Source organism: Sceloporus occidentalis, unplaced genomic scaffold (genome assembly GCF_023333645.1).
Source record: "Sceloporus occidentalis isolate IW3139 unplaced genomic scaffold, rSceOcc1.0.p SCAF_3, whole genome shotgun sequence".
Taxonomy (NCBI): Eukaryota; Metazoa; Chordata; class Lepidosauria; order Squamata; family Phrynosomatidae; genus Sceloporus; species Sceloporus occidentalis.
The window spans coordinates 224,690,258-224,716,878 of NW_028316983.1; the positions used below are offsets into that span (position 1 = coordinate 224,690,258).

The 26,621-nt window shown below is 39.6% G+C and overlaps 1 protein-coding gene across 9 annotated transcripts in view; it reads left to right on the plus strand.

Annotated features, from left to right (window-relative positions):
- Positions 1 to 26,621, plus strand: part of LOC149317568 (oxidation resistance protein 1-like) — a 340,865-nt gene that overhangs the window by 261,143 nt on the left and 53,101 nt on the right. For 4 of the 9 annotated variants that reach the window (XM_089517823.1, XM_089517827.1, XM_089517824.1 and 1 more), the window contains 5 exons: positions 16,791 to 16,873; positions 19,068 to 19,175; positions 21,784 to 21,903; positions 22,967 to 23,119; positions 24,541 to 24,725. In XM_089517823.1, coding sequence (XP_089373949.1) covers positions 16,791 to 16,873; positions 19,068 to 19,175; positions 21,784 to 21,903; positions 22,967 to 23,119; positions 24,541 to 24,725 — 649 coding nt within the window. Of the gene's footprint in view, positions 1 to 2,527; positions 2,808 to 16,790; positions 16,874 to 19,067; positions 19,176 to 21,783; positions 21,904 to 22,966; positions 23,120 to 24,540; positions 24,726 to 26,621 lie in introns of those variants that run through there. The other 5 variants (XM_089517825.1, XM_089517828.1, XM_089517833.1 and 2 more) reach the window with 4 other exon arrangements.

Sequence of the window (26,621 nt, forward strand, 5' to 3'; positions counted from 1 at the left end):
TCTGTGGTCAACATCTGCTAGACATTGACCACAAAATTACACTGGAGGAGCTACAAATGCCCAGTGGAGTGTTCTCTCTAGGAATCTCTAGGTCCTTCAGTGAGACCTTTGGTTAAAGTTGACCATAGAGTTGCGCTGGAGGACCTAGATATTCCTAGAGAAGCCATATTAATAAAATCTGTGAATAATCAAATCCTCAAAAGTCAAAGCCACAAATGTGGAGGGACGAGTGTATATGCAAATGCATTAAGGCTGTGCATATGCTATTGTAATGTAAAGGTATAATTTTAATTTTGCTAGTTGTTTAGGGAGCCAATGTGGTGTAGTGGTTTGAGTGCTGGACTGTGACTCTGGAGACATGGATTTGATTCCCAGGTTGGCCATGAAACCCACCGAGTGACCATGAGCAAGCCACATTTTCTCAGCCTCAGGAGAAGACAATGGCAAACCTCCTATGAACCAATCTTGCCAAATAAACTCCCTTAGAATCACCATAAGTCAGAAATGTCTTGAAGGCACACAACAACAACAACAACAACAACAACAAACAAAGTTGTTTATGTCACAACTATTACCATCAGATTCAGTAACATACAAGAATTAAGATTAATGAGTAACGCTAGTACCAAAAAGATTACTGAGGATTCTGCATGGTGTGGTATGGGAAGAGGTCAGTGGGGTGTGTGTGACGGACACCATGAGTTACCACACTGGGTGATACCAAACCTATTGCCACTTGTAGAATATCTATATTTAAAATAATATTTTTAACAATTAATGTACATTTCCAACATAATGATTTTTTTCCTACAGAAGTGTCTGAGTCATGATTCTTATTTTTAACTGCAAGATGTGTGTGTATAGTGATTTGAGCATTGGAGTGTTACTCTGAAGATCAGGGTTTCATTCCCTGCTCAGCCATAGAAACCCACTGGGCGACTCTGGGCAAGTCACATACTCTCAGCTGCGTAAAACTTCATGACAAAGGTAATCATAACTCAGAAACTACTTGAAGGCACACAGCAACAACAACAATACAGAGAGAGAGAGAGAGGGAGAGAGAGAGATGCACTAATCATCAGGTTTGTATTGACTCTTTGTTATTTGTATTATATGGATATACTCATATGTATTCTTTTTAGAAATGTGGTGAAGCAGGATCAGTTCTGAGATTGCTAGCCACAAGCCCCTTGCACTAATTCATCTCACTGGCACCACCTCTGAGTAAGTGGTTTGAGTCTTATGACTTATAATGTATAATTTCCCAACGTCCCAAAAAGCAAGAAATAGTTTTGCAAAACAAAACTAAACAGAAAAACCAAGAGAACTACACTTTAAATGGAGCCAACTGGGTAAATGCAGCATACAGTTTTTGGCTCTTCAGTGCTGTGGTTCACACACATTATTTACTCAAGTTGAAGGCACACAACTATATATATATATATATATATATATGTGTGTGTGTTAGCCTATATCTACTTGAAGACACACACCTCTCTCTCCAATGACTGGAAGACACACAACGATACACACACACACAACAACTCTAAGGCAAACACATGGTACACAACTGTAGGTCCAAAGCACACTGCAGGAAAAATCCAGTTTGAGAGTGCTTTAGTTGCCCTGGCTCAGTGTTAGGGAATCCTGGGAATTATAGTTCCTTGTGGCACCAGAGTTCTCTGACAGAGAAGGCTAAATGTCTCACAAAACTACAGTTCCCAGAATCCCCTAGCAATGAGGCAGGACAGTTAAAGGGGTCTCTTATTGTTGCAGTGTGTTTTGGACACACTCATAGGTAAATGTGTGTGTGTATCTAACGACTTGAAGGCATACAACAACACATTTCCTGTATTGCTATGTATTTTATATGTATTATCCTACTAGAGAGGCAGGCTAGCTCCAACAGGCCTCCCTGAAGAAGATGAACCATCCATTCAGAAGCCAATCCCTCTCTCTAGTCCATCTCCCCTGATCCAGGCCTCGGAGGTGGAGAAGAACTGCTGGCCCTCATCCCCTTCCCCACCACTACTCCCTTCTCCTTTTGTGTTGTGTCTTTTTAGATTGTAAGCCTGAGGGCAGGGAACCGTCCAATTAAAAATGATTGTATGTACAGCGCTTTATAAATACAGGTTAATAATAATAATAATAATAACAACAACAACAAACCCACACACATATACATATATGTCTGTGTGTGCATGTATGTGTGTGTATATATATCTCAGAAAACTTGAAGGCACATAACTATATATGTATGCATTTGTGTGTGTGTATATATACATATAAAATCTCTAACGACGTGAAGGCACACAACTATATGTGTGTGTGTGTGTTTATATATGTCTGTGTGAGAGTAGAAGTTCGATCTCAGTCAGACTGAGTCAGTCTGAGCCTGGCTCCCTTTAAGGCCGAGGAGGAGGCGCCTGAGGCGGAGCCTTCCCCAAACTTTTGCCCAAGTTTCCTGCCAGCGCTTGGGGCTCCTGCTGCTGCTGCCTCTGGCCTTGCGGCGTGGTTCCTCGGAGGCTCCGGGGAGACGGAAGCAGCCCTCCCTCTGGGCCTCAGGAGCAGGGCCATGGGGCTCCCTCGCTGGGCCCCCTAGAAGCCTAGGAGCCTCGTCGTCGTGGCGGTGGCCCTTCTCCTTGCCATGGAGTACCTGACCACCTTCACGGGGAAGAGCGGGCGCCTGCTGCGGGGCACGGCCAGCCGGCTCTGGGGGGGCTCCGCCGGGGGCCCCCTCCGCCAAGTCCGCTTCCAGGACTCGCTCCACGAGGCGGGCGGGCAGCCCAGGCCCTCGGCCCCCAGCGGTACGGGAGGGAAGGGCTCCCTCTCGGGGAGGGTTGGGGCCCAACGTCCCTCTTGAGGCCTCCTGCGCCTCCTCTTGCCTTCGACTTCTGGCGACTTTAACGCGCAGCTAGTTGTGACATGGACTCCCTGAGGCTGAGAGAGTGTGACTTGCCCATGGCGACCCTAAAAAGAGCCTCTCGTGGGTTTTCTTCAGGGGAGTTCTGAGGCTGAGAGAGTGTGACTTGGCCATGAAAACTCTCACGGGGTTTTCCTGACAGGCTTCTTCCGATGGGGCTTGCCATTGCTCTCCTCTGAGGCTGAGAGAGTGTGACTTGCCTCAGTCACACTCTCTCAGCAGGTTTCCGTGGCCGAGCCTGGATTCGAACCCAGGACTGCAGAGTTGCAGTCTTTTTAACACTCAAACCACAGCCCCTTCTCCATATGTTGGGACTAGTGGCGTGTATAGGAATAAACTGGAATTTTGTGTGGGTTCACGAGGTGTGGATTTGGAGGGTTAGGTGGGGGTTATGGGCAGTTATAATTAATCAGTCAATTAATTAATTAGGTCAAGGGGGGGCTGGAAGTAGGAAACCAGGGGGAGTGATGAGGAAGCTCTCCTAAGGCGACGTGGACAGACACCTGGGACCTTGGTTTTTTCAGATCAGTTCAGCTGACTGAGCCTTCCCTGTTTTTCTTCTTCCTCCTCCTTCTCCTCAACCGTCCAACAGGTCCTGCAAAGTCGGCTGAAGACCAGGGCAGGGTGACCAGGCGTCCTCCTTTTCCAGGACATGCCCTCCATTTCCACCTTCTGTCCAGGAGGAATTACATAACACCCTCCATTTTGAGCAGGACTAACAAGCATGGATTTGTCTCTATGAGCGCTTTCAGCTTTTATTCCGTCTCCTCCTACGCATTCCTTCAGTGTCCTGCATTCTGTAGTGCCTTGCCCTCCTTTGTTAGGACATCTGGTCACCCTGATTCCTCACGCTGAAGGCCCAGGGTGACCAGATGTCCTCCTTTTCCAGGACATGTCCTCCATTTCCACCTTCTGTCCAGGAGGAATCCTTAATGCCCTCCATTTTGGGCAGCACTGAGAAGCATGGATTTCTATGTCTATGAGTGTGTTTTAGTTTCCTTTTAGAACATCCTGCGTTTTTTGTGGTTATGACATCTGGTCAATTTGTATATGTTGTTATTGTTTTGTTTATTTCATTTACATGCTGCTTTTCTCTCCCAAGGTTCCCAAGAAATTACTTGAGGGCACATGACAACAACCATATATATATATATATATATATACACACACACACACACACATATATATATAATGTTGTTGTTGTGCCCTCAGGTCATTTCTGACTTATGGTGACCCTAATGAGAACCTATCCTGGAGTTTTCCTGGCAAGAATTATTCAGAGGTTTGCCATTGACTTTGACTGAGGCTGAGAGCATTTGACTTGCTCAAGGTATTTTATCTAACACACATGTGTGCGTTTATTATATACATACATGGACACACACATACAGTACATACATATACATACATACTAGGGCATTCCAAAAATCCATATACATATACACCCAGGACCAGGGTGACCAGATGTCATAACCACAAATGAGGACAAGGCACCACAGAATGTAGGACATTTAAAGAAAATGTAGGGCATGACCAAATAAAAGCAAAAAACAAAAACAACACTCATAGAAATATAAATTCATGCTTCTTAGTCATGCTCAAGATGGAGGACATTTTGAAATTCCTTCTGGACAGAAGGTAGAAATATAAGATATGTCCTGGAAAAGGAGTACATCTGGTCAAACTGGACCTACAGCATGAAGAACCAGATGTCCTAACCTCAAAGGAGGACAAGGCACCGCAAAATGTAGGGTATTCATGAAAAATTTAGTGCATGATTTAAAAAAGCTAAAAACACTCATAGAAATTGAAATCCATGCTTCTTAGTCATGCTCCAACTTGAGGACATTTTGGAATTGCTCCCAGATAGAAAGGTGAGATGTGAAACACATCCTGGAAAAGGAGGATGTCTGGTCAGCCTGCTGAAAACCTTTCTTTGAATTTGGCCAAAGGAGCCTGGTGGAATCAGCCGGCAGATCTTGAACTGGTGGCATGGTGCTTTCTTCTTGAGGGAAGCTAGTTACATGCCGATGAAAAATGGAGCTTGGTGTGCCACATTTTGTTGCCTTTTTCATTTTTCCCTGCTCATCTGGAAGAATTAAAAAGTCAAAAAATTGGTTCCTATTCTTTTAGATTTTATGTACCTGCTGCCTTCAAGCTGCCTGTTGACTTAGGTTACTCCATGAATTTCATATGGTTTTCTTAGGCAAGGAATAGAGTCGGCCCTCCACGTTTATGGTTTTCACTTTTGTGGATTTGATTATTTGCAGATTTAATTGATATGTTCTTTCTAGGAATCTTTCTGTTCTCCAGCATGGCTCTGCTGGAAGTCACCATAGAGTCATGCTGGAGGACCTAGAGATTCGTAGAGAAAACACTTCTGTAGGCATTTGTAGGTCTTCCAGCGCAACCACCTTTGTTGCCTTCTTTATTTTTCCCGGCACATCCAAATGGATGGAACAGTCCCAAATTTTGTTCCATGTTCTTTCAGATTTTAGTGTTTTCTTAGGCAGGGAATAGAGTCAGCTTTCCACATTTGCTGTTTTGACATTTGTGGATTTAATGGATATGTTCTTGCTAGGAATCTGTATGGTCCAAAACTCACTGCAGAAATAATCCAGTTTGAGACCACTTTAATTGCTTTGGGTTAGTGCTAGGGAATTCTGGGAAGTGTAGTTTTGTGAGATATTTAACCTTCTCTGCCAGAGAGCTCTAGTGCCACAATAAACTATAATTCCCAGCAGTCTCAAACTTGATTATTTCTGCAGTGTGTTTTGGACTTATATCTCTTCCAGCATGACTGGTGGAAGCTGACCATAGAGTCATGCTGAAGGACCTAGAGATTTGTAGAGAAAACACTTCTCTAGCATTTGTAGGCCTCCAGCATGATTCTGTAGTCAACGTCTGGCTGACATTGACCATAGGATTGCACTGGAGGACCTAGAGACCACAAAACCACCTTTGAAAAACTACAAGTAAAAAAACAGGTTTTTTAAAATCTGAGATAACACATCTCTAGGGATCTCTAAGTCTTCCAGCACAACTCTGTGGTAAATATGCACTGGAAGTTGAGCATAGAATTGCACTGGAGGACCTTCAAATGATTAGAGAAGTGTTTAGGTTCTCTGTAGGTTCTCCAGTACAACCTTTGGAAGATGTTGACCATATAGTTGTGCTGGAGGACCTAGAGATTCCTAGAGATAATGTATTAATCAAATACGTGAATAATCAAATCTGAAAATGTAGAGGACCAGCTGTTGGAAGGATCTACCTGTAGGCCTATCTGGAGGCCCCGGGGGGGGGGGGTAGGTGGCATGGCAAGAAGGATTGGGTCTGATGTGATCTTGAATAAGAGAAAGTCCTTGCAAGATTGTCAATTACTGCCTCTGCATGCTTGATGTACCCCTTTCTCTGGACAGTGAGGCATGAGGACTAGAGTTTACTGGCCTCCGTCCTCATCACCACATTATCAGAGAAAGTAATAGGAGGTGAGACCCTTACTTCACCTCTGGCCAATGTGGTGGCACTGATTGAGCCCAGTGGACCCAACACCATATATAGAGAGAGAGGGCAAGTGAGCAGACAGAAGGGATGGCTTACTTTTCCTAGCTGTAGGCAGCACTATGGGCTGTTTCTGTAAGGAACCAACCGATTCTGGGAGCCCTACTGGGTCCAATTCTTCTGGCTGTGCTTCCCAGAGAGATAAAAAGATTGAAAGAGAAGATAAGTAGGCAGAGGTAGGAGTAGCTATTAACTGTACTGCCTCAGCTGTTTGCCCTCAGGGCATCAGGACATGTCAAACCACATACATTGAGGCTTTGTGCACAGCACATGATGGATCACCTTGTGAGAGGTTGGGATGGGTATGAGAGCTTCAACAGCAGCGGCCTCATGTGCAAACCCTAGAAAAAAGCCTTCCAAACTTAATGCTGCCACACCTCATTGTGTTGAATAAATCCCACTGAACCCTGCAGGACTTAGATAGATAGATAGATAGATAGATAGATAGATAGATAAGATCATGCCTCAAGGATCATTGCTGCTGAACAGTAATGCATAAATGTTCAGGAGTAACTGATTTGGGTTGCTATTTTTAATATGTGCCTCAAGAATAAATCCACAAAACTCTGGTTTTGAATTGGTGGGAGAGGACCCTCAAATGGGTTAACCTTTTGCTTACTTGGGCAAGCCACACTACTATCATCTACTAAGGTAATACTTTTTGGAGAAAGAAAGGGAAGTGAAAGTCCTAGAGTAAGAACAAGGACACTGTGAGCAGATGCAACGGACAGCAGGGTTCCTGCCATCTTGAATAGTTGTGTAGAAAAGAGGCTTTTGGCAGATGTAGCTTATCATTCAGGTATAAGGAACTCTGCATTTGACCCCAAAGGTATAAAATCTCAGAGAGAGAATGATTATTGGTGCCCTTTTTAGTCCATTTCATGGGATAGGGACATTTAGCAAAATAAGAGATTGAAACAGGCAATGCTTAACATTAAATGCACAAATCTACATAGTTTAGTTTAAAATAAAAGCTGAAATTCATTTGTTTTTCTCTTTAGTGAATTGACACTGAGTAAAAAACTAGAGCAGAAAATAAATTGACCACTTCAATTTATATCTCCTGTTTTGCATTGCTCTCGTAGGTACGAGTATAAGGATCCGGAATAGTTTCACTTTGTTGCACAGGCAAAAGTGATAGCTAGGTGGAACACATGAGCAGATTGCTGTGGAGGTATAATTACAATAGAGTAGTTGTGTTAGTATACACCTGTCTGTGGGAAAGAGAGGTTAAAATTCAAGATGCAATGGATGAATAAAACATGAAGCTAAATCACTGAATGTTCTGTTATCCATTACTGAAGTTTTGTGATAAACAAGACCACAATGGCTAACCGTAGCGTTCATTCTCAGGTACAAGACTTCTTGTCCCATTTTTATGAACCTACAGTACCAAATTGCATGTAAGCTCTGCTTGAAATGCGTACATTATAGATGTTTGAAAGGTGCAGATACACATGAAATACATTTTTCTTCTATCCATTTCTTCTTTTAAACCTTACAGTTTTAAAGATTTTAAAATTAGAGAGCTAGAAATTTCACCACATGAAATGTAAGGAAAAACTTCTCTTAACATGAATTACAGTTTATACCTACTTTAGTCTTGTTTTCTGTTTGTTTTGTTTTTCCCCCTCTTCCCTGTTTCTTCTTCTGGGCAAATACTTTTTAGAAAAGGCAAAAACGATCCAGGAAACTAAAGATCAGTCAGCCTGACCACAGTCTCAGGGAAAAAAATATTAGAACAGGAATATACAGGAATCTATCTTCAGGTATCTTAATGACAAATATCTTGATGACAGTCAGTAAGAGCCAGCATGGGTTTGTCAAGAACAAATCCTGCCAAACTAATGTTATCTTTTTTTTCCGGTCAGAATCTCCAGTTTAATATATGATGGGAATGCTGTGAATGTCATTTGCTTGAAATTTAGCAAAATAACCTGATGAAGGCCCACCATATTTTGTTGATGGTAGCAAACTGATTAAATGTGGACTAGATGGGAACATTGTCATTGGATTCATAATCAGTTGGGAAAACCATAGCCAAAGAGTTATCTTCCATGACTGTGCTTCAGACCGAAAGGTGGTCTTAGGCGGAGTACTGGGTATCCCAGGGCCATTGCTCTTCAACATTTTTGGAGGTCCAAAACACACTGCAGAAATAATCAAGTTTGAGTCCACTTTAACAGCCTTGGCTCAGTGCTAGGGAATTCTGGGAAGTGTAGTTTTGTGAGGCAATTAGCCTTCTCTGTCAGAAAGCTCTGGTGCCACAATAAACTACAAGTTAAAGCGGTCTCAAACTGGATGATTTCTGCAGTGTGTTTTGAACCTTAGATAAAGGGGTGGAGGGAATCCATATCAAGTTTGCAAAACTGGGTGGGGTAGCTAACACATTTGAAGATAGGAACAGAATGCAAAAAGACCTAAATCAACTATAAAATTGGGATGAAATTAATACAGTGAAATTCAGCAGACACAAACACAACATTCTACCTTTAATCAGTGAAAACCAAATGCACACTTACAGGATGGAGGATACATGGCTCAGCAGTGCTACATATGAAAAGAACTTTGGTATTATTGTAGATAAATCGAACATGATCTAGCAGTGTGATGTTGTGGCAAAGAAGACAAATGTTATTTTTGCCTGCATTAAAAAAAAGTCTAGTTTCCAAGTTGATGGAAGTAGTAGTCCCACTTTATTCCGTGTTAGAATCATAGAATCGTAGAGTTGGTAGAGACCGCAAGGGCCATCCAGTCCAACCCCCTGCCATGCAGGAAATCTCAATCAAAGCATCCCCAACAGATGGCCATCTAGCCCTGTTTAAAGACCTCTAAGGAAGGATACTCCACTATACTCCGAGGGAGTTTGTTCCACTGTCGAACAGCCCTTTCTGTCAGGAAGTTCCTCCTAATATTGAGGTGGAATCTCTTTTCCTGCAGTTTGCATCCATTGCTCCGGGTCCTAGTCTCTGGAGCAGCAGAAAACAAGCTTGCTCCCTCATCAATATGACATCCCTTCAAATATTTAAACAGGGCTATCATATCACCTCTTAACCTTCTCTTCTCCAGGCTAAACATCCCCAGCTCCCTAAGTCGTTCCTCATAGGGCATGGTTTCCAGACTTTTCACCATTTTAGTCGCCCTCCTTTGGACACGCTCCAGTTTCTCAATGTCCTTTTCTAATTGTGGTGTCCAGAACTGGATATAGTATTCCAGGTGGGGCCTGACCAAGGCAGAATAGAGTGGCACTATTACTTCCCTTGATCTAGACACTATACTTCTATTGATGCAGCCTAAAATCGCATTGGCCTTGTTAGCTGCCGCATCGCACTGTTGACTCATGTTCAACTTGTGGTCTACTTGGACTCCCAGATCCCTTTCACATGTAGTTTCATTCAGCCAGGTGTCTCCCATCCTATATCTGTGCATTTCATTTTTCTGCCCTAAGTGCAGTACCTTACATTTCTCTGTGTTGAATTTCATTTTGTTAGCTTTAGCCCAGTTTTCTAGTATGTTCAGGTCATTTTGAATCTTGATCCTGTCCTCTGGGGCATTAGCTGGGTATTAGTGTTGATTAGGCCTCATCAGAAGTACTGTATTCAGTTTTGGGTGGCTCATTTTAAGAAGCATACAGACAAGTTGGAGAAGGTTCAGAGAATGGCAGTGAGGATGGATAAGAAGTGCTGCAACATCCCCAGGTCTAAATTATGGGCTAAATTAGAGTTTATAATTACTGATATCAGACTCCTTGTCCTAATTAAAGCCCTCTATAACAACAGCCAACAGTAAGGGTGGGTACCCAGGGGTTTCTATCTGATGTCATCCCTATGTTCAAAGGGGCGAAGCAGGGCTGTATCCTTGCACCAACCTTTACCTAAATGACTTTGAGATTGAGCTGTTGGACAATAATTCCCATTTTCCTAGAATAGGCAATAGGAGAGTTCCAGTTCTGCTATATGCGGATGATACCATGATCCTTGCTAGAACAGGATTGAGGCTTATAATGCTTCCTTGGTAAGTACAACACCTACTGTTCTAAAAATGAACTCTAAATGCTGCCAAATCTGAGATCATGGTTTTTGAACAGAATTTCCACCAGTGTAGATGAAGCATAGGAGACTGTCCCTTGGGGCAAGTGAAAGGCTTTAAATACTTAGGGCTAACATTTCACCATAGGGCACAGTAGAACCATCATTGAACTTTGGTTCTGAAAGGACCTCAAGGCAGCAATTCAGGTGTCATACAATTCTTCCATAGCAAGGGGAATCAATACATACCAATAGCCCTCAAAGCCTTCAATGCTAAGATTGCACCTACTGGTAAATTGCTATGCAGTAGCCATTTGGCTTGAATCTGCCAACTATGAACTTAATAGCTTTCAAGTAAGATTTTTATGGGCTCTTTTACGTGTTTCTAGATGTGTACCCAACCCAGTTCTTTTATTAGAAACAGGAGAATGCCCTCTTTCTACCAAGGCTTGGCTGCTTGCTTTTGTCCCAGCTTTTTTGTCTTTAAGTCAGGTATGGGCTTGGTTGATTTCCTAGCTTCAGATAATTACATCAGTAGATGGACTAAAAATGTTGCCTCTGGGACATTGCTTTTTGCAGTCTTGGGACCAATTCTATTTCATCTTGCTCTACCAGTGCCCTAAACATACATTATGCAGGGTCTTTTTGTCAGCCTTCCTGCCTTAAAAGTTTAACTGTCGCAAGGTATCACATCTTGTTCACCAAGGCAAGATGCAGTGTTTTTCCTTCAAACCTTTTTGGAAAGTTTGCTGGGCTACCTACCTCTGCTCAATTTTGCCCTTATGGACAGCAAGTAGTTGACACTCTATCGCATTTTTTATTCTCTTATGTTTTTTATAACCAGTGCCGTAACCAGCTAATTGCCCCCTTATTGAAAGGCAAGCCAGGCCGTTCTGAATTATTTTATATTAAATTGTTGTTCCAAGACAAATGCATGAGTATTATTACCCTGTCAGTTGCAAAATTTTTGTCACTGGCTAATAAAATTAGAGAGAACAAATTATTAAAAAGGGGTCTGACTAACGGATCTATATCCTAGATCTATAATTTCGTTATCAAAACACTCTCCACTGTTATAATCTAATCTGACCACTCAATTTTATCCTTAATTTTCTGTATTTTAATGTCATCTTCCCATTTTATATTGGTTTATGTGTTGTCATAATAATAATAATAATAATAATAATAATAATAATAATAATAATATATCCTGCTTCTCCAGATAAATTGAAGTGGCTGACAATAAAAGCATCGGTAAAATATAATAACAATTTAACATTATTATCCAAAATCCTCCCAAACCCTCCCATCCACAATAAAATACAATTAAATTATTAAACAATTATTAAAACATTATTAAAATAGGACAGTGGCAATTAGTGCAGTTGTTAAACTATTGATTTAATTACTAGAAGATTGCTGGAATGTTAATCTGGAAAGGCCTGTCAGAAGAGATATGTCTTGATTGCCTTTTTTAAAGCAATCAAGACTGGTGATATGTCGGGTCTCTTCCAGCAGGCTATTCCATAATTTGGGAGTGGTAGAAGAGAAGGTCCTCTGGGTAACTGCAGCCAGCCTAGTTTTGGCTGGCTGCAGTAAGCTTTTACTAGAGGACCTCAATGTGCTGGGTGGATTATATGGGAGAAGGTGATCCCATAAGCTGGATCCAAGCCATGAAGGGCTTTAAAGATTATGACCAACACTTTGTACTGTGGCCAGAAATTAATAGGCAGCCAGTGAAGAGACTTTAGGTGTAATATTGTCACTTCTAGATCTTGCAATGACCAAATATCCTCAGTACTCGAAACATGCTTCAAAATTTAATGTGTCACTTCACTTAGGTATGATAATATGCCCTGTAAGAGTTAAACTCGCTGATTTGTGAAAGCGTTTCTCAAAGAGAAATCTACCTTCTTTAAGGTATGATTACTGAAGGCTCCTCCACCTCCTCATTTTTGGCTAGAATTTATTGATCTATCATTTCGATAACTAATCTTGGGATGGCATAGTAAGTGGCATTCCCACACCGAATGACACCCAGTGCAGGGGGCGGGACATCTAGTCCCGGACTTCTGGTGGGGTTTCTGGGGCAGGGGGTGCCCAAAAAAGCCCCTCTGTGGGGCCTGGGCACCTGGAAAAGCCCCTCCATGGGGCCAGGGCACCCAAAAAAGCCTCTGCACAGCCCAAATAGCAACCATGGGGGCAGGGAGCCGACATGGTGTCACCCCCCTTCTGGAGTGTCACCCAGTGCAGCACACACACACCAGTGATGCTGTTGGCATTATTATTATTATTATTATTATTATTTCTTACCTGCCTCTCCTTATGGCTCAAGGTGGGTTACAACATAGTTAAAACACAGTTGTTGCATAAAATATACATGAAGTTGCTTCTCTATGCAATATTTATATTACAATACATAGGACAATAATTAAATATAAAATTCATGTTTAAAATCATGATTAAAAACTGCCAGTGTTTTATGTTCTGACAGCTTGTGTTTTATGTTCCAACAGCTGGTTTAACTGTTAGATCTCTCCCAACTGGTCTTTCCACAGTCTTGAGGTGGCCAATGAGAAGGTCCTCTGGGTAACGGCTGCCAGTTGGGTTCTTGCAGGCTGTATCTATTGCCTTGCAAAAGACCTCAGTGTTCAGGGTGGATTGTACAGGAGAAAGTGATTCTGTAGATAACCTGGACCCAAACAATGTAGGGCTTGAAAGGTCAAAACCAACACTTCGTACTTTGGCTGGAAACTAATTGGCAACCAATGGTGTGACTTGAGTATGGGTGTAATATGTTCACTCCTGGATGTTCCTGTAACCAACCTGGCTGCCATATTTTGAACCAACTGAAGTTTCCGAAATTGGCACAAAGGTAGACCAATGTAAAGCACATTGCAGAAGTCCAACCTTGAGGTTATCAGGTTATCTATCTTTAGGATAGAACTAGGAAGAACAGATCTAGGAAGGGGCGCAGCTGGCGTATCAGCTGAAGCTGATAGTAAGCATTCCTGACTGTCGCATCTACCTGGGCTGATATTTGGAAAGATGCATCCAGGAGCCACTCCCAAGCTGCGGACACAGTTCTTCAGGGGGAGTGTAACCCCATCCAGAACTGGTTGACACACCTCCATTCACAGATTAGGACCCTTGATGGCAAGCACCTCTGTCTTGTCTGGATTCAGTTTCAGTTTGTTTTTCCTCATCCAGCCCATTACCTTCTCCAGGCATTCATTCAGAGGAGACGTGCTATCTTTAGCTGAGGCTATTTTAAAAGGCATGTAGAAATATATTTGGGTTTCATCAGCGTATTGATAACACCCCACCCTATGCCTCCGGTTGATCTCTCCCAGTGGTTTCATATAAATGTTAGTAGAGGAATGAAGACCAGTATCAGTAGGTAGTATTCAATCTACACTCATACAGCAAGTTAAAGGTAAGGTAAAGGTATTTCCCATTGACAAAGTTGTCAAGCCGTGTCCGACCATAGGTGACGGTGCTCATCTCTGTTACCAAGCCAAAGAGCTGGCACACAATCTTCACTGGTAGAGCAAGTTAGCAGGAACTAATGTGACTTCTTTGCTTTTAAGGACATATCGGGTGGGTATAATCTTGAAATGGAGTGTTGCAGCCTATCAAACAACAGTATGTCTTAATACTACTGCAGTGAGTAGGACTTTTTGTCAAAAATGATGGAACAGAGTCTCAGTACTATTCATAAATAGGTAGACTGATGTCTAGATACATCTTCAGCTTTTTCTCCTGGGTAGTATTTGTGCTTCAATGATAATTAAACTGAACATTTCTAATGACAAATAGTAGATGAGGGAATATAGACTGATGGACTGTGATCAGGTTTTAATGTAGCATGCCAAGATGCTCATGACTAATAACCATTGCACATTTTAACTAGTAATGACAAAATATATTTGTACTGTGGTGTAATGCCATGGAGGGCTTCATATAGATGTCCAGTAAAGTGCATACAGTATATTAACTTTAAAAAAACCTTTATCCTAATTTATTTTAAAGTATTTAATATCCCCTTTGGTTTTTCTTTAAAGTTTTTGTCACTAGACATGTCACTTTTTTTAAAAGTAGCATAAAGTTATTAGAAGATGACATTTCTTCTCTCTAGTTTCTATTTCTAATTTGATGTTGCTTCCTGTGGCTTCTCTGTTTCATGAGCTTCTGTAATACATGTATACTGACAGTAGGCAATTTGGCATCCTCTGGACATTTTGGACTAAAACTTCCATGACCTCAACCACAGGCCATACTTGTTGGGGCTTTTGGAACTGTAATCCAACATTTCTAGAGAGCAATACATTTTCCCCTGGTTGTGTATGCATAAGTGAAAGTTGCAAACATAAAACCTATAAAGCAGATGTAATAATCAGTTGGATTCAAAGTTTACCTTAAGTGAGATTTCCACCAGCCTGAAGAGTATGTTGTTGTATATAGCCATGATATGTAAATGGCTAAAACAATAGGATGTTTTGTGTATTATATTCTTTCACATTGTTCTCAAAATGCAACTTGAAACAGGCTTGCTAGTGACAAGGCAGGTGGTGCAACTTGGTTGATGCCCTGGCTCAGCAGTTTGTTTTCACATCTGAGATAGGCTACACATAATCCAGAGCATTTGAATGGGATTTTCTGGTTTCCCCCTGTTCTTATAGAGGTAGCTGGTGCTGAAAAGAAGAGAAACTATCCCATCACAGATCAGGATATTTCACTTGTACACTTGACAGGCTGTAGACACACGCTGTTCCCTCCCACTGTTTATTTAGTGTGCTTATTCTCAGAATTAAAATAATTGGGACTATATGTTTTGTAATGTTTCTGAGTGTGGCAAAAGGGATGATATGGGAACATGTTTTGCAGTGATTTTTTGCCCATGTATGAAATGCAGCTCATGATGCATTTATTCTTGGTGATTATTTAGTTTTAGGTATTTATGTACAGTAAATTTATAATGCAACAGCATTTGAAAACTAACTTTCAGCTACATGTATACTAGGACAGTGTGCATAGTTAAAATAATCAAATAATAAAATTGATAAAATATTGCATTAATGAATCCTTACATGGAACGAACTGGAGAAAAGCTTAAAATAGTAAGGCGATTTCCTGATTTTTATCAGTATACAGTGGGCCCTTGGTATCTGTTGGTGTTTGGTTGTAGGACCCACCATAGATACCAAAATCCATGGATGCTCAAGTCCTATTATACAGTCGGCCCTTCTTATACATGGATATTTTTTATACATGGATTCAAGCATCCATGATTTGAAAACAGTTCAAAAAAAGTATAAATTTCAAATATCAAACCTTAATTTTCCATTTTTTATAAGGGACACGATTTTACTATGTCATTATATTTAATGGGACTTGAGCATCCATGGATTTTGTTATCCATGGGGGATCTTGGAATCAAACCCCAGCGTATAACAAGGGTCCACTGTATACAGTGGGGTAGTAAAATGGTGTCTCTTATATAAAATGCAAAATCAAGATTTGCCTTTTGGAATTTTAAAAATATTTTCAAGTCATGAATAGTTAAATCAGTGGATGCAGAATCTATAGACATGGAGGACTGGCTGTAATATTAAAATGTAAACCTCTGGAGCTGAGTTACAAATCCTTACAAATAGATGGATAGATTCAAATGATTGAAAGTGGAGCTGAGAAGAATGTGGTGCTGCACATATTGAAAGGATGTTCTTAAAACATTGTACTCCTACTGTAACTGACAAAGTGACACAACTGTATTGCCTGTATATCTTATATCCAAAAAGCCAACTGTTCTGTAACATGTTCTTATTTTTGTGCTGCTGCTATTTTTAAAGAGGTGTACCTTTAAACTGGATCTGATCTCAGAAGCTCTGTGTAGTGAACTGCAGGTGATGGGCAAATCCTCTGTTAGGTAGAGCTAATTAAACTGTTATACATTAGAATCTTGCCCTGTAATTTTTTTTCCATTTAGCATTTTATGAACTGATAACACCTTGAATCTTTTCAGGTATTTATAAAGCAAAGACATTCTTGATCACTGGAGTTGTTTATATTGGTTACCTCCTTAAAGCAGAGCAGAGGAATGAAGCCCCTCTTCTGGCAGCTAGTTGCCTGTTAAGCTGAGCTGGGAGTCACAGGATATAAGCTCTATATCTGGCAAATTTGATGCCTGCCTGCGGGGCTGTAGTCAGCAGCCTGTGACAATACTGAGAGGGAGAGAAGAATGAATGTAACACATGTTTTACCTCATTATTTTTCAGATACTGGCCAGAAGAAGACCCTTGATAAGAAAGATGGGAGACGAATGTCTTTTCAAAAGCCTAAAGGGACTATAGAATACACAGTAAGTACACTCTTTGGTTGCATAGCATATGAAGGAAATATTTAGAGATTTTGATATTGTTAATAGTTTTTCAAATGCTATCTAAAAATGTTATATGTTTCCCCCTTTTTTGGTTTGATCTATAGCTCTGAGAGGCAGCTGATCACTTTAGCAGCATTGACAAGTACTATTTTGAGCCTTCACAGGAATGATGCCAAGTATTCTAGTGAGGCGAAGTTAACCTTTCAAGTATTCTGTAAATCAACAGAACATTCCTTTATACACACACATGTCATTTTACTTTCTTGAGAGAACCATATTTTTGAAATCCTATACTCTACCTAAAGCTTTCAACATTGTTAATGGTCTGCTGAATGTCGGTGAACATAACGTTAGTCCATCTTAGCAATGTCTTTAAAAATGTTCTTGTGTTCTTTTAATAATTTCCATTCAGCTGTTGCTACTCCAGAGCATTATTGTGTTTTTCCCAGCAGTATCTGAAAATGGAGCTATGTTCTTGAAATGACCCTCAACAGTGCTGCAGTCAGTGCTCATATTTCTGGTTACTAGGGGAAACTGAATTGAGAAATACAGCTATGGATCTAAATGTATAATATTTAAACAGGCATATTAACTGATTTGTAGTGTGCTATTTGAAATAAAGCTGATGTTTTTTTTAAAAAAATAAACATAATTAACTTATTAAATTGTAGGCAACCTTGGATTCACCTATTTGATAATTTTGTAAACATTTAACAACAGAACTAACTACAGTGACAACTTCCTGCTAGTTGGTTGGATTTTCCAGTAATATTCATCAGTATATAACCATGAAATGTAATTAGGAAATGAGTTTATGAAAAATAACAGAATTGTAGAGGTGGAAGGGATCTCAAGGATCGTCTAATTCAACCCCTGTCAGTGCAGGAGTCCATAGCTAAAGCATCACTGACAGATGGCCACCCAAATTTTGCTTAAAGCCCTGCAGCTCAAAGGAGTCTTAATACCTCGGTAGTCTGTTACCCAAGAGCTCTTACTCTCAGGTTCTTCCACTGCATAACTGAAGTAAACAGTGTGATGCAACCAATCTGTCAGGAATCACATTTGAGAGATCTACTGTCAATGATGCGTGTACAAGCTCTGTGAAATCTTTTCATGTATTCTCTACCTAATGGGTTTTATGTTCTACCTTTTTTTACAAATAGATTTTAAGTGAAATAATTGTGGGACAATAACACAGACAGGATCATAGTTGAGAGTTGTGATATTATTGTTGACTTCAGTTATCTTTCAGTAATTTTCAGTAAATCAAGTAGTCACAGCTGGCATGGTTACCAGTGAACCATGGGCTTCAAACAGACTTAGTTATCCTTCAGTAATTTTCAATAAACCAAGTGGTCACAGCTGGCATGGTTTCCAGTGAACCATGGGCTTCAAACAGACGGTGCAAAAGGTGCGGTCAAAGGCCGCTCCCACCCCAATTGATATGGGACCGCGACAACTGCACAGTTCCAGTCCCCATCCAAGATGCCTATGTGGTCTCAAATGGGACAGCGGTCAAGAGCTGACTGTGTCCCGCTCCTTCTGCAGCTGGCTTTTCCTGACTAGGCAAGCTCTCTGCACAGCTTCTGGTCACTCTGGGGGCCGTGCGTTGTCTAAATACCATGCCCCAAGGGTGGCTGGAAGCCACATTTTACTGCCCATCTGTTTTGGGCCCATGAGTCCAGGGGTCTAGGCTATTACACAATTGTGCATTACCTAATGAGACTTGTACTTAATATTTATCATTGTACATAGTTTGCAGTTTTTTATAAGGCATACATGCAAGAAGTAATCTCTTGACAAGGAAGTTAAAATACTGTTCCAAAATAAAATCTTTAGTGTTAGTCATTTACAGCCTTTAATTTTTGTTCCCAATTCCATTGGTCCAGGTTGGATTTTCTTCTTGAGTAAACCTTTCGAATTTTAAATTATTACTTATGATCTCTTTCTGCTGATAAACGTATTTCTTTTTCTACACACCTGCTTTTATGCAGTGACTTATTTATTTGTAAAGTATCTCTTACTCAGCCTGTATCTCAGTGAAGAGTATAAATAGTAAAATTGTCTTAAAACAGTGTAAATTTGTTTATTGAAACACCTTTATTGCTTATCACCTCGTAATGATTTCCTTTTCAAATTAATAATTTCAAAATATAAAATCTTCTTTTAACAGGTTGAATCAAGAGATTCTCTGAATACTGTTGCCTTGAAATTTGATACAACCCCCAATGAACTGGTTCAGTTAAACAAGCTGTTTTCCAGAGCAGTTGTTCCAGGACAGGTATTATCTATGTATAACATATAACAGCTTCATACTTAAAATCTTTTTAAGCAGGATATATTCTATGCCTTTCACTTACAACCAATGTGTGTCTATGGTTAGGTTTTTAACAATCTACACAGAGCCTTCTCAGTGGTTTTTTCCATCCTGTGCAACTTCTTTACAAGGGAGACTAGGCTGGGGCTCCTTGTTGTCCATCCGGGGACAGCCAGAGAAAATTATATTTAATAAAAAGTGGATGCTCTTAAATACTTACAAAATTCTTTAAAATTGGTGGTTGCTTTAATATTGATAATTTGCTTACTGGTAGTCATATTCTTATATTACAGCCGGCCCTTCACATCTATGGATTCTTTATACACAGATTCAACTATCCAAAGCTTGAAAATATTCCAGAAAGAGAAATATTCCAAAAAGCAAACTTTGATGTTCTGTCTTTTATGGCAGGTCAAAACTATGATTATCACCAGATATATGAAGCTAAAATAATAAATAAATAATAAAATTTTTATTTGTATACCGCTTTTCTGTCGGATCAAAGCGATTCACAGTAGCATACAATATAATACAAAACGGTACAATACTCAAGCAATACAATATAACATCAATTACATCGGCAGTATTACACAGTACAATAAAAGTCTCCTAACAAATACAAGTCCATTTAAAAACAATCGGTTGTGGTTGGGTATCTGGATCTTAATTAGGGTATTCTATCTCTAAAGAGAATCAGGGGGGTATGCTGTTTGAAAAAGATGCGTTTTCAAAGCCTTCTTGAAGGCTTCCAGCGTGGAACATAGCCGGATCTTTTCAGGGAGAGCATTCCAATGAGCAGGAGCTGTCGCCGTGTAGGCTCTCTGATAAGTTTTTACTAATTTTACCCTGGGGTATTCAAGTAAATATGTCCCAGATGTTCTGAGGGTGCGGGGGGGATTATGTAGGGAGAGGCGCTCCCTCAAGTAACTCGGGCCCAAGCCATGTAGGGCTTTAAAGGTAACGACCAACACTTTGTATTGCACCCGGAAGCTAATAGGCAGCCAGTGGAGAGATTTTAATATAGATGTTATATGGTCCAATCTACGGGTACCCGTGACCATTCTGGCTGTGGCGTTCTGAACTAACTGAAGCTTCCGAACCTGGTACAAAGGTAGCCCCATGTAGAGCGCATTACAGAAATCCAAACGAGAGGTTACCAGTACATGTACTACAATTTCGAGGTCCTTTCGATCCAGACAGGGGCGCAGTTGGCGTATCATCCGAAGCTGGTACCAAGCACTCCTGGCCATCGCATCTACTTGAGATGATAATTGTAGAGATGAGTCCAGGCTGTTTAATTCAGGGAGGTTTGTGCTATGCGGATTTATTGAAATGATACATCTACCTTGAATTTCCATTCTGTTCTTAGTCTAATTAACAGAATTTGATTCTATGTAGGCTTTATACTATCTTTGTTGAGTATCATGCAAAAATCTTGGTCAAAAATAAATTGCAGAAATAATCCAGTTTGAGACTGCTTTAACTGATTTGCCTCGATGCTAGGGAATTCTGAGTACTGTAGTTTTTGGAGACATTTAGCCTTTTCTGCCAAAAAGCTCTGATGCCACAAAAAACTGTAATCCCCAGGATTCCCTAGCATTGGACCAGCACAGTTAAAGCGGTCTCAAACTTGATTATTTCTGTAGTGTGTTTTGGACCATTAAAAGCAATTGAAGTGTGTTTAAAATAAGCTATTGTCCAAGAACCACAAGAAACTAAAAGGAAGGGATATAAACACTGAGGCTTGATTTTCAAAAGAGTCTTTTACTATGTTAAAAGAAGGGGAAAGGCTTATGTCTTTTGTACAAGATGTGCTCTGATATGAAATACTGAGACCAACTGAAGAGGTAATATAGAGGAAGAAAAAAATAAGGATATGATGGATCCAAATTACTTAGGAATATGTTAACATGGTCAGCTGATACACTCAGCGAAATGTGATGGATCAAGCAGGAGATGCTTATTCACCTTAAATTTCCTGACATTCTTCTCTTAGGCCTGTTACAGACAGGCCAAAATAAAGCTGCTTCTAGTCACAGTGGAGGTATGGTGTTTCAATGATGCATGCATCCTAAGAGTCCAGAAGCTGCACCAAAGCCACCTTCCAGTCCTTAGGGCTGGAGTGTGGCTTTGGTGCGACTTCTGGACTCTTGATGCATGCATCATTGAAACACCATACCTCCACTGTGACTCGAAGCAGCTTTATTTTGGCTGTCTGTAACAGGCCTTAGACTATTTAATGAAATAACCCCTGCTCAATCCGTTAGCCACGAGTGAAAATACTTCATGCTTATAGAGCACTGCAAGTATTAGGTGAAATAGAATAATTGCATTAAAAGAAGAAATTACTGGTATGAGAAAGGCATGTCCATTGGCTTACATTCTAAAAAACAAAACTATTCAGGATGGTCTCAGCCATGGTATATGAAGTTTTTGTAATTCTGTTTATAAAACATATATGGGCAAAGCTTTGTTACCAACCCTTTACAAGCATTGTGTTTCCATTTTGCTTACTCATGTTTGAATCTTGGTAATTGATGATGTCCTAATCAGACATTTTTTTTTTAAATAGATTTTATATGTTCCTGATCCAGAATATATTTCCAGTGTGGAGAGTTCTCCTTCACTTAGTCCTATAAGTCCTTTGTCACCTACATCTTCAGAAGCAGAGGTAGAGAAGCCAGCTGTAAGTGTAAGTAGATGTAGTCTGATGGAATAAAGAAAATTAAATTATGCTCAGCATTCCTAAAGGATGTCTAAAAGGCACTTTGTAGATCCCACTAATTTACTTAGTACCATAGTGTCTTGTGAAAGAAAACTGTTTCAGAAAAGGACTTACTCAAATTCTTTGAAGGTTCAGTGTTTGACTTCGGAGAGAGGCATTGTTTTAATGCCATGAGAATATTTTATATTGGTATATTTAAAAAAAAAGTGTAGAAGTATATACAGTGGTCCCCCGGGTTACGAAATTAATTCGTTCCGCTGCCCTTTTCGTAACCCGGAAGACTTTCGCAAGCCGAATTGCCATAGGCACTAATAGCGAAAGCCGCTTTTTGGTGCGAAATAGCGCCAAAAAGCACCAAAAGTTTTTTCGTAACCCGAAAAAACTTTCGTAACGCGGAACAGTTTTTTTAAATTATTTTTTTTCGTAACCCGGGAATTTCGTAAGGCGGTGCTTTCGTATCCCGGGGTACCACTGTACAGCTTTTTATAGAGAGAGATTGTACAAGACCAAATTGCTCCACGTTCCCACTGTGTCAACCTTTAGCTTCAGAGTTTTTTACTATGCAAAACCAAAATGTCTGTCATTTCTGAATGCAATTTTGATAGTTTTGCCAAATAATACAGTTTGCTGTCAATTAGAGATTTAGATCTCTGGTTCAAGCAGAGAGACATTCTGGGTTACAACCTGAATTCATTTCCTAATGTTAAAGTCTCACTTATAGGTGAAACTGTCTAAAAATACATACTAATGAAAAGGTTTGTTTTTAAAAGATGTTTGAGAAGTTTTCCATATGCTGCTTGACATTTTGATAAGTCAGATTGATGCTGAAATTACAAATAAGACAAACTAATCATTGGCTGTAATTTAGTAATTTTGTGCTTTTAAAAAATTGTTCAGTTTTTAACATTTAACATTTTTTCTCACTTTGTGATATGTCTGCTGGGGACCCCAAGGCTGGACTAGATAATATTTCCACAGCAACCAGACAGTACTTATTTTTATTGTACCAATCTTCTTTTCATTTCTGTAGGATTCAGATGGGGTACATTGCAAAGAAGCAACAGCCACACCAGCTTACACATGTGTTCGGCCTACAAGAGTGGTTTCCTCCACTTCAGAGGAGGAGGAAGCTTTCACAGAGAAATTTCTCAAAATTAATTGCAAATACATAACAAACAACAAGGTACAGAAGGCTCTACCTCTTCTACAAAATAACATTATGTCTCCACTATTAAAGGAACTTCAGTTTATTAAAACAGAAAAAAATGCTAATTAACTGATTTAATGCAAATGAAGTGCAAATGAAGATAACCTTAAAACTAGCAAAGTTTGTATTTCTATTTGTCAAGATAGTAATATTATGTACTGGTAAAATAAATGTAGTTTTGGATTTGAAAGATTCAACAAGAGTTTGTATGTGAGATGATGGTCACTGGTAAAAACCTCCAAAGAAGGAGACTCCACCACACTCCAAAAGAATGTGGTTCATTGTTGAACATGTCTTACTGTCAGGAAGTTCTTCCTAATGTGAGATGGATTTAGTGTATTCTCTCTGTTCATTATTTTACTAGGCTCTAGTTTTTTTTTCCTTTTTGTATGTGTAGTTTCCCTTTTACAAGGGCAGTGGCCCCTTATGCACAGGGGTTATGTTCTGCAACACACACACGCCTGTGCAGATGTGAAAAAATGTGGGGCCTCAAGTCCTGCTGTTTTCAATAGTGATGCGCCACTCTATCGGGATGGCATGCACGCATGGACATTCAACGCAGTTGGGCTTCCCAATCTGCAGATGCTCAAATCCAGGGCTGGCATGCCCACTGTTGGATGGGTGCAGTATACAATATAAAGAAACTAGTACTCAGAAGTATATAAGATGTGTGTGCAGGCAACCCACCTTGGATGATTTGGTTTCCCTTGGTCACACATGCTGCTGACTATTGGAGCGGAAGTGATTTTAGGGGGGGGGGGATTTTCTAAGATTTCTGTCCCCATTAAGAGAAATGGACTTCTTCTCAACTATTGCCAATTTCATCTTTGTCTCAAGCAAGAGCAGAGAAGCCTCCACTGAAAGTGGAACATAATATTAAATGGGTATAACAAAGTTTAGCCTGGGAACATGTTTCTGATGTGAAAAGTCAGGTCTGGTCCATGTGAAATAAATATTTTTAAAATGTTCACCATTATTGATGTTGTAGATCAGTCTTCTTCCTATATTATTACAACTTGATTTTTTTTTTAAAAAAAATGCTTTTGTCTGGTTTGAGGAACCTTTTATTGCTAGGTAAGCATGTTCAGTGTCTCAAAGGGTATCAGAATTAATGAAATGCAAGGTGTATTTGCTTATCCCTCAAGCAGTTGATAGTTAAATAAATAAATAAAGGATCCATTTATTATAGGGAAAATTTCCCCAGAAATGTGATATTTCATGGGAATTGCTGTGCAGCCTTTCTTAGGTTTATTAGCTGTTGAATTGACTAGGTAGCGCCCATATAACATTTAGTATTCATTAAACAATAAAATGTCACTGTTGTTCTTAAGAAATGTTTTGAAATGGGTTGGTTGATTTTAGGGAGGGAAGTTTGATTACTCTTCTTCTTATCTTAGGGAACAGTCAACGGTGTGCTGCTAGTGACTCCAAATAATATAATGTTTGATCCACATAAAACGGATCCATTGGTTCAAGAGAATGGCTGTGAAGACTATGGCATTATGTGTCCAATGGAAGAAGTGATGTCAGCTGCTATGTATAAAGATATTGTAGACGGCAAAATAAAGGATTCATTACCCATGTAAGATAGATCTATGTGTGAGTGTGTGGGGGTGGTAAGAGAGAGAATGTATGTATACACATGTGATAGAGAGAGGGAGGCAAGAAAGAAAAAGATCAGTAAATTGCATAGCAAATAGTTACTGTTGTTCTTGCACAAGTTGCTTTTTATGTTAGACCAAAGGGACAAGAAGCAAACACAATTGCTTTTTCTTTATATTTGATTTTTGCATCATTAATAATTTTTTAAAATCTGTGTTTTGATACTGAGTTGCTGTTTACCTTCTGATAAATAGCATTCTATTTAATTTTGATATTTCTAAATAAGACTTAAATGGACAGACAGATGTTTTTTTCTTGCTTCAAGTTAACGGGTTGTTCATTTGTTTTTTACTATTGTTACAGAATACAGTGGTTTGAGATTTGTTTGTTTACCCTCACCCTTTTTCTTCAGGATGAAGCCAGTTTAGTTTAGGAAGAGTTTAAATCACAAGTAATTACTGCCAGGTTATTCTAAACACATCTTCCGTAAATTATCAGTAGTTACATATTGTCAGTAGTCCTAACAAAATATGTAAGTTATAAGTCTTCTGTCCAAACTGTTCCTGTTTAGCCAAAATATACTACTAATATTTATTTATTGATATCATCTTCGTGAGAACAAGTTTTGTGGACATTTTTTTTAATCAGGAGCTTAATCTCTCCCACAATCTGTAGGATTCTGACTTTTTGTTTACAGAGCCAGAAATTGCTAAAAGTTTATTTCCTGTTTGAAATATACCAGAAAAGATCCTGCATGTATGCATATGCATGTACACACATGCACAAACTAAAGTAATGCACTGTGCATTATTTTAGAGGACAGTTGTCACTTTGAGAAATGACTTTTTTGGCCTTGTGTTTAATACACTGTATTATAATTTAGGAAAGCATGAAAGATAATTCTAGCTGCCCTATTCCTTGTATGTTTTTCACTTTTATTTATCCCTTAACCAAATTCTTACTTTAATTTATATAAAGTGATACATGATTTAGGGCAATGATACTTTTAACTGTTTGAAACTACTTCCATTAACCAAACTTGCTGTACCATATTGGGTTAAGTTGTGTTTTGTTGTGTTTTTACAGAACATTGAACATTAATTTGTTTAAGGATGACCTTTATTAGATTATTTGCTCTGGCTCTGACTTTTTTTTAGTGTGGAAATAAACATAATTCTATTTCCCACAGAATGTGGAATTCAATGTGGGAATACCAATTCTTTATCCGATCTCATTTAGGATTATTAGGTCATGTGGTCCTGTTCTAAGAATCCAAGTTATAGCACATAACATTTCTGAATAAGCACTTGAAACTGGATCAGTATGATAATTCAGTCTACATTTATAAAATGTTTTAATTTCTGTGAGTGGATTTAGAAGAAATGCAAATTTATTTCCTGGCACAAATATATAGAATGGAATCACTGATAAGTTACAGTTTTTCTCATTGCATTGGAATACCTAAGCCTAGGAGTAATATTGAGCTAAGCATATAGATCACAAGCACATTGCTGTAGTGACACCTGTTCAGCCAAAGTACTACGTGCTTGGTTCAGGTGTCTGAAGTAAAGAGCAAAAAAAAAAATCCCTGTACTGTAAGGTTGGATCTTGGGAAAGCAACCCTGCCCTTGCAAAAATCAATGCTTTCCTTGTCTTTCTGCTCAGTGCTTTCAGTGCAGGAGAAATATGTTTTGGCCACTCAGCAAGTACACATGCTACCATTCCTAATTCTAGCTTCGAGCTTCTTACATTTCCAAGCTGTTGCCCAGGAAAGAAAGAAAAACAAAATCCCAGGCTTCCACAGAACTCTGGGGCTTAGGTTAGTATAAGGTTCATGTTTCTTCTAAAAGTCCAGGCTTTGAAGAAAGGTTTGCTA